This window comes from Lithobates pipiens, unplaced genomic scaffold, assembly GCF_037356315.1.
Source record: "Lithobates pipiens isolate NorthernLeopardFrog02 unplaced genomic scaffold, aLitPip1_a1.2 Scaffold_19, whole genome shotgun sequence".
Taxonomy (NCBI): domain Eukaryota; kingdom Metazoa; phylum Chordata; class Amphibia; order Anura; family Ranidae; genus Lithobates; species Lithobates pipiens.
This window is the reverse complement of record NW_027507764.1, coordinates 249,215,123-249,233,259: the sequence shown is the minus strand read 5'-3', so window position 1 is coordinate 249,233,259 and position 18,137 is coordinate 249,215,123. Positions and strand designations below refer to the sequence as shown.

The 18,137-nt window shown below is 39.9% G+C and overlaps 1 protein-coding gene across 1 annotated transcript in view; it reads right to left on the bottom strand.

Annotated features, from left to right (window-relative positions):
- MOCOS (molybdenum cofactor sulfurase) overlaps positions 1-18,137 on the bottom strand; it is a 752,911-nt gene that overhangs the window by 686,109 nt on the left and 48,665 nt on the right. Inside the window, exons 2-3 of the mRNA XM_077491912.1 lie at positions 12,723-12,812; positions 4,405-4,471 (exon numbers count right to left, since the gene is read on the bottom strand). Coding sequence (XP_077348038.1) covers positions 4,405-4,471; positions 12,723-12,812 — 157 coding nt within the window. The remainder of the gene's footprint in view (positions 1-4,404; positions 4,472-12,722; positions 12,813-18,137) is intronic.

Sequence of the window (18,137 nt, the reverse complement as noted above, 5' to 3'; positions counted from 1 at the left end):
GGTCCCCTCACACTGCAACCGTTCAAAGTTGGTGGAGATGCGCCTCAATATTCACCTGGGATCCCTCATTCTGAGGCTGGATGTCCCAATTCGTGGTGGAGGCCTGAATCGCACGGGGAGATCATCTGAGAGACATCACCTCTCCCTCAGGTCTGGTCTCTTGGCTGACTGAACTTTACCTCAGGAAACAAAATGGAGTCTTTTACTTTCCTGTCAGCAAAGCCTGCTGGGATTTGTATTTCTCACTGTATACCAGTATATGGGGCCATTTTTTGTGGGAACTGCATGTCCCAGAATCCATTGCTGCTCTTCCTGCAGTTCAGTACAATCTCTTCCATTAGCTGTTGTAACTGTGCCCTTAATTGGTTTTCCTCTTCCGGCCAATAGGGACACAAGAGAGGCTACTAAATGCAGAGCTCTGTGTGTGTCAGCTCACATTATATTAACTCAGTCAGTGAAAAAAGGAAGAAGGAGGGGGTGAAAAATCCCCCTTACAAATGCTAGCAGGCAGCTCTTCCTAACTCAAGCCAGAAAGCCTGTGTACATCATTCAGGCCAGCTTGGCGGGATTGCATGTTATAGAGTGAGACACCCACTACACAAATTTATAACGTACTATAAAATTCAGCTTGAGGCTTGAGATACTACATACTACATACTGTTCACTCCTTGCCCCACCACTATGTATTGCTCACTGAATGTCCCGCATATACATACTACCCCGTGACTACCCTGCTATTATGTAATGCTCACTGACTGCCCTGCTAATATGTACTGATCACTCTTCTGACACTATGTACTGCTCACTCTACTGTTCACTGACTGCTCCACCACTACCTACTGCTCCCCGACTGCCACACTACTACATACTGCTCCCTGACTGCCCTAACACTACATACTGCTCCCTGACTGTCTCTACATATTTCTTACTGACTGCTATGTGTATTCTGGGGGTTAACAAATTCACATTCTCTGTGCCATGCTATGTAATTTATATGCAATGTTGGAGGATCTTAAATTCACCATATTAAATCAGGTAAATAGCAGTTACCTAAACTAGACAGAAAAAATCCAATAAAACTAAAAAAATATATAAATAAAAATTTTAATGAAAATTAAACTGCACCAATATATAAATTATAAAAGAATGTGAAGTGAAACTACTTACAATAAAAAATGTCCATGCAGAAAGTCCAAATAAAAGTCCAATTTAAATAATCTCCAAATTTGTGCTTCTGAAAATATATTTTATTATATCATGCAATCTTCACACCACACTTCCTGTTTGATGTGCCACCCCTTCCCCATGAGGTGTGCACTCACCAAATTGATTTGGCTCACATGCTCATGTTTGAAAAATGTGCTTTTTAACTTAAGTATATTAGTTATATTGACATAGCAGTTTATTTTTTGAATAGAGTAGACATTTGGGAGTTTATATTATATTTGTGTGCACAAATTTATGTATTCTTTACTGAAAATCTAATTTTGATAAACACAAAAGAATTTGGACTAATATAATTCTATTGTAAAGGTCTTCTATTAAAAAAAAAAAAGGATATAGACATCCTTAGTTAATTTTCCTTAATGTACATTTTAGCATGCGGGAAGGTAGAACACTGACCTCACATAGAAAGGGTTGTAAACCCTTTCAGCAACAAATCTCCCCATAATAAACTGTTCACAGTAAGACCCCTTTCACACCACACCGCACCTTGCGTCGGCGGTAAAACGCCGCTATTTTTAGCGGCGTTTTACCGCTGGATTTGCGGCGCATTTCGGCCGCTAGCGGGGCGCTTTTACCCCCCGCTAGCGGCCGCGAAAGGGTTAAAGCCGCCGGCAATACGCCGCAATAGCGGTGTTTTGCCAGCGGCATTACAGCGCTGCCCCATTGATTTCAATGGGCAGCAGCAGTGGAGGAGCGGTAAACACACCGCTCCTTCACCACTCCAAAGAAGCTGCTGGCAGGACTTTTTTCTGACGTCCTGCCAGCGCACCGCTGTAGTGTGAAAGCCCCTACACACTACACACAATGGTGCAGCTTCTTTAGGACATTTTTCAGGCGCTATTTATAACGCTATAGCGCCTGCAAAACGCCCTGGTGTGAAAGGGGTCTAAGGCTGACGTTAGACGAAGCAATAATATTTCCTGCAACCACGGGTTACAGTAAATAAAATTGCTTGATTCCCACATCAACACAGTGTTGACAGGGGAATCCCTCCTCTGGAGCCATTGTGTTCTCTCTGGAGCCAAGAGAATACAGTGATTATTGCTAGAGGCTATAACAGCTATAATAATGCAATAATCACATGTAAAATCCAGCAGGCTGGTTGTACCCAAGTTGATCAATCAACTTGGGTACATTTAGCCTGCCCATACATGGTTCGAATCTCAGACAGTTCCTGCTCAACTGGCTGAGATTAAAACCGTCTATGCCCAGCTTAAAGCGTTACTAAACCCACAACAGTAAAATCAGTCTGTATAAGCAGTAAAGCATGCTTGTTATACTTACTGCGGAACCTAAGGGGTTAATGCCCTGCACTGTGTAAAACGGCTGTTTGATCGTGTATGCACAGATCCCCTTCTTCTTCCAAGAACTCTAGAACAGGAATCTGGATAGTAGTCAGGCCTTTGGAGTCAGGCTGCACATGCTCAGTTTGGTGTCTATTACTAGAGAGTTTTTTTCCCTTGGGAGAGTGCATGTGATCAGCACAGGGCCAATCAGCACTGTCTAGACAGAAGGTCAGGAGTCCTGGATCCTGACAGGACAGCTCAGTGCAGTATGAAAACCCCTCCTACAAGCTATAACCAGGAACTGATAGAAGACACAAGATACTGCTAATGAGAAAAGGTATTTAGCAGTTTCTATTCACCAAAATATTGCATTTCCATGTTCTATGCATTGTGAGAGACCAGATATAGTGAATGCAGGGTAATGAGTTTAATAACACTTTAAGTTGGTTTTTCCATTTTCGGAAAGATAATACGCTTAAAAAAATCTGTTTCCATAATTGCTAGACAGTGTGGGACAAATGTTGCCATTTACGCAAGTGTGAAAATTTCTTTAGATCAGCAATTGCTGCCATCTTTGCCTAAAAACTCTCAGAGTACCAAATTATGTAACCTACGATGGCATTTTAAAACTGTGGAAGAATGCACATCTGCTTTTGGATTCTATTCCTCTGCAATGAATCTGCAAATGTATATCTTGGCAAATGAGCGACCAAGCTTCATTCATTCAAGACACACAGGTTTGAACAATAAAAAGAGGTTAGGTACAATTGAATCTGTGTCTATTTCTATGTTACACTTTGTTGTGAAGTATTATGAAATTTGCTTAAATAATTAAACTTTTATTTTAAAAATATGTATGTCTAATTGCACAGTCATTTTTCAATTTGTATTCAGAAACAACCGAGAAACAAAGCCAAAAATGTACGGTCTTCTTAAAGGCTAAAAACAAATTAATATTCCAGCTATAGGTGCATAATGGTAGTTGAATAACCCACTGACTGGGGACTTTGCACCAGAGACTTTGAGAACTTTCCAAATATTTCCTAGCTCTGACTCATTTTACTATATGGAGAGCCAAGACTTTGATATTTCCTGTAGTGGTTAATCAAAAAAAAATAAAAATAAAATCACAAAAGAAAGTGTAAGTTCAAGGAAACTGGCAGAGCCTTGGAAAAAAGATGAGCCAGTACTGGTACTGAAATACCAGTATTGTGTTAACAATACCACGGGTTAGTCAACCTGCAAACATCTACTTAAAACCAAATAAGTTATAACTTTTAGATAAACGGTCCCTTTATTAGTCCTCACCATGAGTTACGTGAACTACTTTTCCAAAATGATGTTTTTTTCTTTTCCACATGATAGTTAAAAATTAACCCTCTTGATATTCTTCTTGAAGGTTATAAAAATTGTGTTGTGTAACTGCAAGTTACTGTAATATTGCAGTAAAGAAATGCAGCCAAACCACAAAGTACAGTTTTTATACTGTTAATTACAGTTCTAGCCATATTGGACATTTTCTGAGCAGATCTGAAAACCAAAAATGTTCTTTTTAAAAAAAAGATTTTATTAATGTTTGCTCAGAGCCAAAAATTTGGTAGTTACAATGCAGAATATTCGTGTACGAAACAAGAAAGGAGTACATAAACGAGTTCAACGCCTCGCAATATTTAGAACTATAAAAAGGAAAATTATTGGTGAAGAAAATTAAGATTCATGCTATAGCATAGGAATTTAAGTTACAGGAGCATCCGAACCCACGGCTAGGTGCACATAGACAGAAACCATGGAATGTTGAGCTGAGGCCTTGCTCTATAAACAGAGGCAAAAGAAAGAAAAAATACATGCATCATACCCATCAAGACCAAAAGTTTTCTCTAAAGGATCTTACCTGTAACGAACATGTTCAATTGTATCATGGGTAAGTCTACTGCTTAAATTGTTGCTATGAGGATTGCCTTAAAACAGAGAAAAATAAAAATCAGTAGAAGAAAGGGTATATAAATGCATTATACATTTAAAAATGTTGCAACTGTAGGTGGAAAAAATAATTTTTACTCTTACAGTGTTCACCCAATAGTGTTAAATAGAGATGTGCCTAACACCCTGCCCCCCGGTTGGTTTGCAGCATAACTCTGAAATAGGGGAAAAGTTTTGTCCTGAACAGTGAACTCGATTGAAGTCTATGGGAGCCGAACATGAGAAATCCAAAGTGCCAATTTTCAAGGCATATATGCAAGTAATTGGCCATAAAAGGGATATGAGGGTCCGGGTACTGCAATGAGGGAGATGTATCAATGCAAAAACATTTTTTAAAAGCAATAGTTTTTTTCAGGAGCAGTGATTTTAATTATACTTAAAGTGCAACAATTAAAATGAGAAAATGCTTGAGATATAGTGCCCGGGGGGGCCCCCTAGTCTGCCTGTAAAGTGGTACATCTGTAGCATGTACAGAACACGCTGCAGGAAATCACATGTAAATTAACTCGCATAAAAAATAAAAGAATAAAGAAAAAACAGCATGGGGTCCCCTCCAGTCAATACCAGACCTGAAGTCTGGTATAGATTTTAACCACTTCAGCCCGAACCATTTTGCTGGCTTAAGACCAGACCACTTTTTGTGATTCAGCACTGCGTTGATTTAACTGACAATTGCACGGTCGTGCGACGTGGTTCCCAAACAAAATTGACGTCCTTTTTTTCCCACAAATAGAGCTTTCTTTTGGTGGTATTTGATCACCCCTGCGTTTTTAATTTTTTGTGCTATAAACAAAAATAGAGCGACAATTTTGAAAAAAACACATTATTTTTAACTTTTTGTTATAATAAATACCCCCCAAAAATATATAAAAAACATTATTTTCCCTCAGTTTAGGCCGATACGGATTCTTCTACATCGTTTTGGTAAAAAAAAATACAATAAACGATTATTGATTGGTTTGCGCAAAAGTTATAGCGTTTACAAAATAGGGGATAGTTTTATGGCATTTTTATTAATACATTTTTTTTTACTAGTAATGGCGGCGATCAGCGATTTTTATTGTGACTGCGACATTATGGCGGACATGTTGGACATTTTTGACACATTTTTGGGACCATTGTCATTTATACTAGACATGTGCATTTCATTTTTTTCCGAATCGAAATTCGGGCAAATTTTCATTATTCGGACATTCGGATGCATCCGAATTGCAATGCTAACGAATTCAAACGAAATTCGAATCAAATTTGAAAAATGACATTTTGCGACCCGACTTTGGGGCCATGTATCTCGGGGCCACTTATAGCTAGGAACACCAAATTTGGTATGCAAACACAGTAGAACAAGCACTACAACATATCCAAATTTGGGGTTTGGGGTTGCTAGCTATAAGTGGCCCCGAGATACGTGGCCCAAAAAGTCGGGTCGCAAAATGTCATTTTTCGAATTTGATTAGAATTTCGTTTGAATTCGTTAGCATTGCAATTCGGTAATTCGGATGCACCCGAATGTCTGAATAATAAAAATTCATCCGAATTTCGATTCAGAACGAAACGAAATGCACATGTCTAGTATAAATGACATGTCGCAAAATGTCATTCTCTTCTGCAGAAAAGTAATATAAATGAAATAAGATGTGTGTGTTTTTTTGCACTGGTACACTGCAAGTATGAGAAGTTGATGTGACAGATGTATATAGATGTATATAAGTAAGTAACCATCTTCCAAAATTTCTAATTCAAATAGAAAAGATTAGAAAAAAATATAATTTAAAAAATAAAAATAGAAAGAGTGTACAACCATCTTCTGAAATTCAAATTTCAAGGAGAGGAGAGCCAACAAAACACAGCAAATATATGCGACCAGCTCAAATTTCATGAATCGGGTTTACATCCACTTTAACATCTACATAAGTGACATAGCTTTCTCCTGCTCCATTCTCCTGTTATCAGCCTAATAACTCTTGGCAAGTTCTCTGTCACATATGATAAAAGCAGCCGGAGTTTTGTGTTAGGGAGGATGCTATAAATAGATTAGCAGAGTGCTGAACGATTCAAGGGACAGAGCTGAAAGTCACTACCTATGAGGAGAGGGGGTGTGTGCCTTTCCTCCAATCAGCTGCCTTGGCTGTATGCCCAGACTTTACTGCAGTGCTAACCAGGAAGAGAAAATCTTCTAACATGATGTGCACTTTCTAAAGAATAAATAAATCTGAAGATAGCATATATCCATGTAAAACATATGTAGGGAGATTTGTTTAATCCCTGTGTATCATCTGAGGCTGTTCACTTGACTGTGAGGGTTTACATCTACTTTAGGTTCCAGTGGTTTTGGCCCATTGATGAAGAGTAATGGCTTTGATAGTGTTGTTCTGAGGCTCTCTCCCAGGGATAAATCCTGTTTGGTATGGAGAAATAATCTGCAAGATGGATAGCAGTAGGCGATTTGCCAGTATTGTTGTGTGAAGCTTTACATCAACATTCAGCAGGGAGAAAGGTCAGAAATGTATGCAGTAACCAGGCTCCTTGCTATCTTTAAAAATGACAGTGGGGTGAGGAGGGTATCAAGAGTTCTTTTAAGCCAAACGCAATGAAATGGAGAATGAGGATATGGGAGAGGCGCTATAGTGGTGTGGTGTAAGTCCAATGGGGCCTGGATTTTATCTGGTTTGTGTTGGGAAACCACTTTTTGGACATAGGCTGGTAGAATCGAGAGAGTCAAGTGTTTTTGTTGCTGTGCTTACAGAAAAGGGTGTTCCAAAGGCAAAGGCTCATTTCATTTTCTCATGAATGAGATGCAGGATTTCCTGTCGCAGCCCAATCAGTTCTTATGGATAACAGTCATTAGTGATTGTGTAGGTTTTAAGAGATCCAATGTGAAGAGTATGAGCAATAATTTGTTTCTGTGCAGCAGTCTTCAGTTGTGCTTGAGGTTTAAACAATTTCACTTCTGATCACACATTTTTTTACTTTTCAGATTGTTATTTAGAGGGGGGAGGGGTGTCTAGAATTGCAATTAGGCATGTTTCCATATTCTGGTGTGGTGGTGCAGATAAGATTTTCAGGATCAGATATAAAAGGATAGTAGGTTTTAGAGGGTTTAATATTGGCATTACCAAGTTTGGAAGGATCACACTGGATCAGAAAGAAAAACGACTAATCTGGCTTATCTGGTATGATGATTAGAGTACGATTAGAGTAGAATGTGTAGTGTTTAGTTTCAGGGTGGAGGAAGTGATCTGTGTCAGGAAGAAACAGGAAGAAGATTTGCTTCTATATAGGCTTCATAGGCTGTGGTAGCCCCAAACAAAAGAATACAACAGGTGTATGGATTACTTTCTTTGTTACCCAATAGAGATGGAGCCAGTGAATGAATTGAATTAGTGTACTTCCAGCCCTAATAATCATATGCTTGAAGTCCCAGTGTCCCTTGGATAAATTCCAACATGTGATGCCTTATGATTGTATTCATACCTCTATTCTGGCATGGTTTGTCAAGCACTTATCTGGGAGTCCATGATTTGCATACTGGGTGGATGCTGGACATGTATGGATATATATGTTTTTTTGTATATATATCCATTTTTTGCAGTTCAGATTTTAGTAAGGGGCATGCATGAAAGGGTATTTTATATCCTGTTTCTCTTTCTTACGTTTTCCCCTTCCTCTCCTTCCTTTATTTATGCTTACATTTTTTGAGGTATATTTTTTAGCTCAGTTATTATTTTGTACTATTTTTTCTAATGTCAGTCTGGTTTTTAAAATGTATCTTATATCTGGTTGTTATTTTGTTGATTGTGAAATTTGTCTCTGGACCTTTTGGCGTGACGGTGTTGCACAGGGAGGCTTTTAAATAATTATCGCAAAAGGTGCAGCAGTGTTGCAGATTACCTACATTCATGGCTGTGCCCAAAAGAAAGAGGAGTTTACAAGAAACAGGTCAGCTATGAGTAAGGCTTCGGCTTAAACATATTAGTATCTTATTGGTTTTATGGATACTCAGGACTGCTTACTATTATAAAAAATAAAAGTTTATACAGGATTACCTACAGTCTCTAGATTTTGCACCAGTGTTTTTGCACCCATTTTAGTCACAAGTCAGACCACCCCCCACAATTTATATTGTGTTTCTTCATTATGTTCAGGAATAAAAATACAGTTTACATGTTTCTTCAGGTTATTAGGTATCACCGCAAAGGTCAGATCGAGAGCAGTAATTTTTGTAGAAGACCTCCTCTGTAAATATAAAATGGTAACCTGTAAAGACTTTTAAAGGCTTTTAAAAATGTATGTAGTTTATCTCCGATGCACATTTGTGCACAATTTTAAAGAATGTCATGTTTGGTATCCATGTACTCGGTATAAGATCATCTTTTTTATTTCATCACATTTGGGCAATATAGTGTGTTTTAGTGCAATAAAATGTAAAAAATTGCGTGTTAAAATCACTGCGCAAATACTGTGTGAAAAAAAAAATTGCAACACCCACCATTTTAATCTGTAGGCCCTTTGCTGTTTGTTTGGGGGTTCAAAGTAATTTTCCTGCAAATTTTTTTTTTTTTTCATGTAAACAAAAAGAAAGGGCTTTGTCTTCAAGTGGTTAGAAGAGTAGGTGATGTGTGACATAAGCTTCTAAATGTTGTGCATAAAATGCCAGAGCAGTTCATTCCCCCTCCCCCCCACCTTTTGGAAAGTAGACAAGATATTTGCTGAGAGGTATGTTGCGTCTATGGAATATTTTATATTTTGCCACCAGTTTCAGGAAAATTATTATTATTTTCTTTTTTTTTTTACAGAAAGTTGTCACTAAATGATGTTGCTAAAACATGCCATTGGCATATGTGAAATTACACCCCAAAATACATTCTATTGCTTCTCCTGAGTACGGGGATACCACATGTGTGAGACTTTTTGGGAGCCTAACAGGACACTGAAAACCAATCACTGCGTTCAGGCTTTCTAAGGGCATAAATTACCCTATTTTGGAAAGTAGACACCCCAAGCTAGAGGCATGTTGAGTATTTTGCAGGCCTGAAGCAAAAAAATATATATATTTTTATTTTCTTTCTTCATTTCAAAAACAAATGAGAGCTGCAAAATACTCACCATGCCTCTTAGAAAATACCTTGGGGTGTCTACTTTCCAAAATGGGGTCATTTGGGGGGGGGGGGGGGGTGCTATTTGGACAATTCAGGGCCTCTGTAACTGTGATAGGTAGTGAGGAGTAAAATCACCATTTTACTCCCTTAGAAAGCCTGAAGGTGGTGATTGGTTTTCAGGGTCCTGTACATGGCTAGGCTCCCATAAAAGTCTCATACATGTGGTATCCCCGTGCTCAGGAGAAGCAGCAGAATGTATTCTGGGGTGTAATTCCACATATAACCATGGCATGTTTGAGCAATATATCATTTAGTGACAACTTTTTGTAATTTTCCCACAACTTGTGGCAAAATATAAAATATTCCATGGACTCAGCATGCCTCTCAGAAAATAGCTTGGGGTGTCTACTTTTCCAAAATGGGGTCATTTGGGGGGGTTTGTGCTATCTGGGCATTTTATGGCCTTCAAAACTGTGATAGGTAGTGAAGAGTAAAATCAAAAATGTATGCCCTTAGAAATCCTGAAGGCAGTGCTTGGTTTTCGGGGTCCTGTACGTGGCTAGGCTCCCAAATAGTCTCACCCAGGTGGTATCCCCATACTAAGGAGAAGCAGCAGAACATATTTTGGGGCATAATTCCACATATAACCATGGCATGTGTGAGCAATATATTTAGTGGCAACTTGGTTAAATTTTTTATTTTTGTCATTTTTCATTCACTTGTGACAAAAAAATAAAATATTCAATGGGCTCAACAAGCCTGTCTGCAATTTTCTTGGGGTGTCTACTTTCCAAAATGGGGTCATAGGGAGGGGGGGTTGACCTGACCTGCCATTTTAGCACCTCAAGAAATGAGATAGGCAGTCATAAATCAAAAGCTACGTAAATTCCAGAAAATGTAGCATAGTTTGTAGACGCTATAAAACTTTTGCGCAAACCAATAAAAAAAAAATATATAAATATATATATATATGCTTATTGACATATTTTTTTTACCAAAGACATGTCTGAATACATTTTGGCCTAAATGTATGACTAAAATTGAGTTTATTGGGTATTTTTTTCATCAGTTCCTGGCTTTTTCGGTTTATATCGCAAAAAAAAAAAAAAATTGCAGAGGCAATCAAATACCATCAGAAGAAAGCTCTATTTGTGGGAAAAATAGGACACAAATGTCATTTGGCTACAACATTGCATGACCACGCAATAACCAGTTAAAGCAGCGCAGTTCCAAATTGTAAAGTGCTCTGGTCATTGAGCAGCCTAATCTTCCGGGCTGAAGTTGTTAAATAGGAACTGCAGTATGCTAACATAATTTGTACTAAAAACATCTTTGCCATTCTGAAGCTTTCCTCCAACCACGTTGCATATTATTTTATATACACTGCAATTCTGTACTTGCCAAATATGCTGCATAAATCTCCCTCCACTGAGTCTGGCTGCATTCATTTTAACTGTTTGTAGCTAAAGCTACTGCATGTTCACGTCCTAGATTTATAGATTCCAGTTCTGCAGCTCTCATTGGTCTTTTTATGACTCATCCCCTCTTCCTTTTCTGGCAAGCTCTCAGGAGAGTTATGCCGCGTACACATGATCAAACAATCCGGCGGAAAAGTCTTTTTACCCAAAAGTCCAGCGGACTAAGATTGGAGTTTTGCACATCAATCTGTCCGCCGGACTCGCATTTCAGCAGACAGTACAGCCGTGTGTGTGCCAGTCCGCCGTACTTTTGAAATGAATGGACTTTTCCCACCGGAGAAAAGTCTGCTCATTTTGAGCGCGGCTCCAGGTAGCCGGGACCAGCGAAGGAGGCGTCGCTGGCCCCGTCACCTGGTATGGACTTAAAGGGGAATCCCTAGGCTGAAAAAACAGCATGGGGGTCCCCCCAGGACCATATCAGACCCTTATCCAAGCACGCTACCCGGCCGGCCAGGAAATGGTGTGGGGAGCCCCCCCTCCTGAGCCGTACCAGACCGCGTGCCCTCAACATGGGGGGTGTCTTGGGGAAGGGGGGGCCGCAATAGTTTATTTGCTCTCTTTTTACAAAATGCTGCATGAGAGCCCTGTTGTGGGAAAATCCTGTAGGAAATACTTATATTAAAATAAAACTTTTCTGTAAATAGAAAAAAACATATCAGTCTAAAGAGCATTAACTAGAAATAAATTAAATAATATTGACCCAAAACAATTATGTTTCCCTTCAAAGTATAAGTTCACGTAAACCTGTCCAGAGCCTACTCATTACTTGCAAAATTGCCAAATTCCTAGCCTAAGCTGCCTGGCTTGGCTGGGAAAGTAGGTAGTGTGAAGCTATTGTTTCCTATAGGTGGCTAACTGTGCATCCAGATCTTCATTTTTATAGAACAACCGCATACAGAGTCATTTATTCCAGCAACTGTATTTAGTATAAATTTTGGAGCAAGAAACACGACAACATAACCAATTGCACTAAATCAAGATCTTTAAAAGATTTTTTAATTTCCCAGAATGTTTACAATCACAGTTATCTATGCATATTTATGCAATTTTGCTTTATGAAAATACCTTTTTATAAACAGACAACAAAACCAAGTAATAACATACAGAATTTTCATAAAATATCATATTTTGTAAAACTGCAAAAAAAAAAGCATTGATTTATATCACTGCAATATTTATACATTCTAAAATGATTGGCACATGATACAAAAATGTCCTTCCAGCTCAGTGTAATGGGTACATATCAAAAACCGCTGACTTTGACTTAAGGTTTATTAAATATGGTATTTAGTGTGTGTTGAATACACTTACCAATATTTGACATATTATAAAAGGGATATATTCACATTTTAAAGGACACTTCTTACAACTACTTAGAGGTTACAAGCCTGCATAACTTGGTATTCACAGTGTAAAATCTTTTTCAATTAAAAGGCAGATGTTCTAAAATGTAACCATATAACTCCACACACTAATGTCAAAAAAGCCATTATAGCTCAGCAGCAAGTTACACTTACATTAATCACTGCTCATTAAAGGAAATACTACAGAAAAACCGCAGTTATAGTCCCATTTCTTCACACTACTAAAAAAGTTTTTCTAGACAAATGTTCACATATCTGTACTATTAGAGAAAAAGTACTTATACTAACCATAAACATTTTCTGACAAATCAGCCATAAATCTTTGAAGAAGGCTTTCGGGAAAAAGTGCTGTGCCAACATTATCAAGGTAAACCACATCTGAAAAAAAAAAAAAAGGAAGTGTTTGTTAAAATTTTGCTTTTAGCAAGTACCTAGATTCAGATAAAACATTAATTCATTAATTCAGTATAATAAGTTGTGCCATTAGTTAAAGCCATACATTCCCTGAATAGCTGGTGTTTAACCAGTTTAGCCCTTACAAATGTATACATATAGACCAGAGTGACTCTTATATTTCTGCTATAAGCCTATATATTCTGCAATATTGTTTTTTCATTATTTAAGTTAAGTAATACATATAGTCATATAAAAATGTTAGGACATTCCATGGGCTTTGTTGACTTTTTCAAAATATATAAAACAGGCAAAAATTAGCTCTTCATTCAAACAGTTCCTACAGATGAAGGCAATATATTTGAATAAATTACACATACAATTGGTATTTATTTTCATAATATACAGTACATTTAAAAAATGCTGACTTTTCCCATGGAAATTTAAGTGCAACCTTACATTCATTACCAAATCAAATCTATAAAATCAGAACTAGGTGTTCCAGATTACTTGGAACAGGTACATCTGGGCTACTAACTCCTGTGCAATGCCTAGTGAGCCTCAATAACACAGCACTTTGCCTGTGAAGTCTCTGTAAACCTCCATGTAGTCTGTGCAAAAAAGGAGAAACGCTCGACCTCAACCAGAAAGGCTTGTGCCATGGAAGTCAGCTAAAACATTGTTTTATTATTGCATGTGAACAACAGTCAAAAAGAAAGCCAACGTGTTTCGGCCGTCAGGCCTTAGTCATGAATAAGGCCTGACGGCTGAGAAATGTTGGCTTTCTGTTTGACTGTTGTTCACATGTAATAATAAAACAATGTTTTAGGTGACTTTCATGGCACCAGCCTTTCTCCTTTTTTGCATGTCCCAGATTAAGTGGCGATGTCTAGAACCTCTTTAGAAAATATATAGGTTGAACTTGTCTTCTAAATCTCAGACTTCTGGGGCTTTGTGTTTTCTTGGCTGTTGATAAGTGTGGCGTCATCGTGCCAAAATCAAATGAGTTTTCTGTGGTCCTCAGAAAGAGGGTATAGGATGATCATGAATCTAGCAGGAGATGTAAACAGATTGCCAAATTATCTGAAGTCTAATATTTCACTTTAAGTTAAAATTATTTTAAATGATTGCTAATTTGTCCAAGACTGGTTGGCCAAGTAAATTCATCCACAGAGCTGACTGTTTAATGTTAAAAGAAGCCGACAAAGACTCCAACATTTCACTGTGAAATCTGCAGGTAACTCTTGCAACAGTTTGTGTCAAGATGCATCTACAATTGGAAAGAGATTACACCAATGTATTCTGCATTGGATATCTGCCAGAAAAAAAAACTTTGCTGTCTAAAAAAACAAAAAAAAAAACAAAAAAAAAAAAACACATATTACAGCAAAACTACAGTTTTATATTGAATATAGAGGTTATCATGTTACGCATGCATTGTCTGTTTGTCTTTAACTGCTTGCTGCCTGCCCCTCCATCAAATGACGGCAGCTCTTGTTCTGGAACGCCGTCATATGACGGCTCCCCAGAAAGGGCACGCAGCGTGACGATCATGACCGCACCGTGTTACTAGGACATGGCACAACCCCGATCTGTGTAACGAAACACCTCCGCGGCCTTTTAACCATGTGATCGGCTGTGTCCAATCACAGCCAGTCACATGTAAACATGGAGATGCCAGTAATTGGCTCTCCTCACCTCACACTGACAGAGTGTGAGCAGAGGAGAGCCGATCAGGGAAACATGTAGGAATGTAATCAGGGCCCTGATCATCAGTGCCCCGATTACAATAAAGAAATATAGATGGTTATTTATGAAAGGCAAATCCACTTTGCACTGCAAGTGAACTTGAAAGTGCACTGAAAGTGCACTTGGAAGTGCAGCCGCTCTAAATCGAAGGGGTAGATCTGAAATGATGGAAGCTCTGCTGACTTTATCATCCAATCATGTGCAAGATAAAATGCTGTTTTTTATTTTCCTTGCATATCCCCTTCGGATCTACAGTGACTTAACTTCCAAGTGCCCTTTCAGTGCACTTTCAAGTGCACTTGCAGTGCAAAGTGGATTTGTCTTTAGTAAATAACCCCCATAGTGTCACAATACAGTGCCCACCATTGCACACCAATGCCAGCATACAGTGCCAACCAGTGGCAGAAAGCAGTGCCACCACTGCCCACAAGTGCCACCAATCAGTGACCATTAGCCATGCCAGTCAGTGCTGCCCATCACTGCTTTCTATCAATGGCCATAAGTGTCGCCCATCAGTGCCACCCATCAATGCCCACCAGTGCCCATATGTACTGCCTATCCGTGCCCACCAGTGCCACCTAAAAGTGCCGCCACTGCCGCCTATCATTGCTCACCAGTGCTGCCTATTAGTGCCCATCAGTGCCACCTATCAGTGCCCATAAGTGTGGCATATTAGTGCCACCTCATCAGTGCCCATAAGTGCCACCTCATCAGTGCCCATAAGTGCCACCTCATCAATGCCCACCAGTTACGTCTATCATCGCCCATCAGTGCCACCTCCTCAGCGCACATCAGTGAAGGCAAAAAATTACTTAGTGACAAAATTTACTGACAGAAAAAAGTTTAAAAAAAAAATCAAAAATTGTTGGTCTTTTTTTTGTAAAAAATAAAAAACCCAGCAGTGATTAAATACCACCAAAAGAAAGCTCTATTTCTGAAAAAAGGCTTTGGCAGGAAGGGGGTGTTAGTGCCTGGTAGTCAATTGGAAATAATGTTATCCCTACCTCACCCAGTAGCTAGGGAATGCTCTATGTAATTAGTTCCATCCTTTTTTCCCTTACTTTAGCCTCCATTCACCACATGATTTTTTTTTGATGTTCAGCTGTTATGAACTGCACAAGTTTTGAATCAAAACTTCTTATGATCTGCAAGATGCCATTTGAATTGAATCACTGTCTGTTAAGCTACTAAGACTAAGTTAAATAGGAGCGCTGAAAGCTTAAAATTGTTCTGGGCAGGAAGGAGGTATAAGTGCCCTGTATTGAAGTGGTTAAAGTAACCATTTTATTTAGTGAACGGTGTTTTGATTGGCATTCAGAGTGCTTTATAAAGTGTGTTAAAGGGCATGTTTTGAAGCAAGTATAAACAAGCCCTTAGCACTTTGCTTTTATAAAAAGTAGTTGGGAATGCATAGAAAATGCACAGTACACACACATACATGCCCATAGGCTTATTCCACCAAAGCAATCAAATGCCACATGCAATATTCATGTTCTTTCAAGGAAAAAAAAGTCTTACATTGGAGGACAGTCTGAAATCCTTTTGATACAAACTTCAGATGTTTTGATATTGACTTATATGGAGAAATAAAAGCAAAGAAACATTATGCATGGCAAAGAGTGATTAGGCATAACCCTTTATGGCAGGGATGAATAATAATGAGCCACTTGACAGGTTTATTGTTAGGCCTCATGTAGACTGCTGCTGGTAAAAGGACATTTAGGAGCAGCTGGGAGTTTTTTTCAACTGTACATGGATTGTATCAATCCATGTACACAGGGTTGTTTACAGTAGTTTCTAGGCAGCTGAGTTTAGAGGCATTTTCTGGATGCAAAAAAATGCATTCAGAAGCTGAATGTACAGGAATTTCAAGCGCCAATCACTTCTAAACGTCGTAACTCGCATTTAGCCACATTTCATTTACAGGCGTTTAAAAAAAAAAACGGAGGCAAAACGCTGCTAAACGTGGGAAAATGTACATTTAAACATGGGTTACTATCTGTCAAGTTAAACCGTCCAGGAGAGCTTGTAAAAACGTCCCGTGTACATGAAGCCTTAGTTGTTTGGTTAATATTTTAAGATGTGATGCAAGATCAAATATAGGATCTCTGCAATGTGTGTGTCTTTTTATGGCTTTATAATTAACATTATCAAAATACTGAACACAAAAAACATGGAAAATACAATAGTGGACATGTTGCATTAACTAGATGCCGACCGCCGGCTGTCAAATGACGGGCAGGCGGCGCACCTATTGTGGCGGGAGGCCGTCATAAGATGGCCTCCCGTTTAAACAGGGAATGCGCTCGATCGTGCGCGCACATCCCTGTTTCTTCGGTGGCAGCGTGTCACGGAGACACCGCTCGCCACCGAAGGGGGTGAACAGCCATTCATTATGGCTGTTTACCACGTGATCGGCCGTGAATGAAGTCACGGCCGATCACAGATGGTCACACCCCGACTGTGCACGGCGCATGCGCGCGATCGTGAGCGCGCTGCGCGTGCACGTCGGTGGCCGGCTGTTTACCCACGTGATCGGCTGTGATCCTTTCACAGCCGATCACTAAAATGTAAACAAACCGCGGTAACGAGATGTTACCGGGTTGTTCTCCTCCTCACACACCGATCGTGTGTGAGGAGGAGATTACGGTAACATCTCGTTACGGCCTAGTGTACACCAATCACACTGATTGCCTGCCTGCCCCCCCCCCCCCAATAAAGAGGACCTGTCACCAACCCTCATAGTACCTGTCAATCACAGTCCATCAGAGTACCTGTCACAGTCCATCAGAGTATTTGAGTACCTGTCACAGTCCATCAGAGTATTTGAGTACCTGTCCCAGCCCATCAGAGTACCCGAGTACCTGTCCCAGCCCATCAGAGTACCCAAGCACCTGTTCCAGCCCATCAGAGTACCCGAGTACCTGTCCCAGCCCATCAGAGTACCTGAGTACCTGTCACGGCACATCAGAGTACCTGAGTACCTGTCACGGCACATCAGAGTACCCGAGTACCTGTTCCAGCCCATCAGAGTACCCGAGTACCTGTCCCAGCCCATTAGAGTACCCGAGTACCTGTCACGGCACATCAGAGTACCCGAGTACCTGTCACGGCATATCAGAGTACCCGAGTACCTGTCACGGCACATCAGAGTACCCGAGTACCTGTCACGGCACACCAGAGTACCCGAGTACCTGTCATGGCACACCCGAGTACCCGAGTACTTGTCACGGCACACCCGAGTACCCGAGTACCTGTCACGGCACACCCGAGTACCTGTCACGGCCCATCAGGGTACCCGAGTAATGGTCACGGCCCATCAGGGTACCCGAGTACCTGTCACGGCCCATCAGGGTACCCGAGTACCTGTCACGGCCCATCAGGGTACCCGAGTACCTGTCACGGTCCATCAGGGTACCCGAGTACCTGTCACAGTCCATCAGGGTACCCGAGTACCTGTCACAGTCCATTAGAGTACCGAGTACCTGTCACAGTCCATTAGAGTACCGAGTACCTGTCAAAGTCCATCAGGGTACCCGAGTGTCTGTCACAGCCCATCTG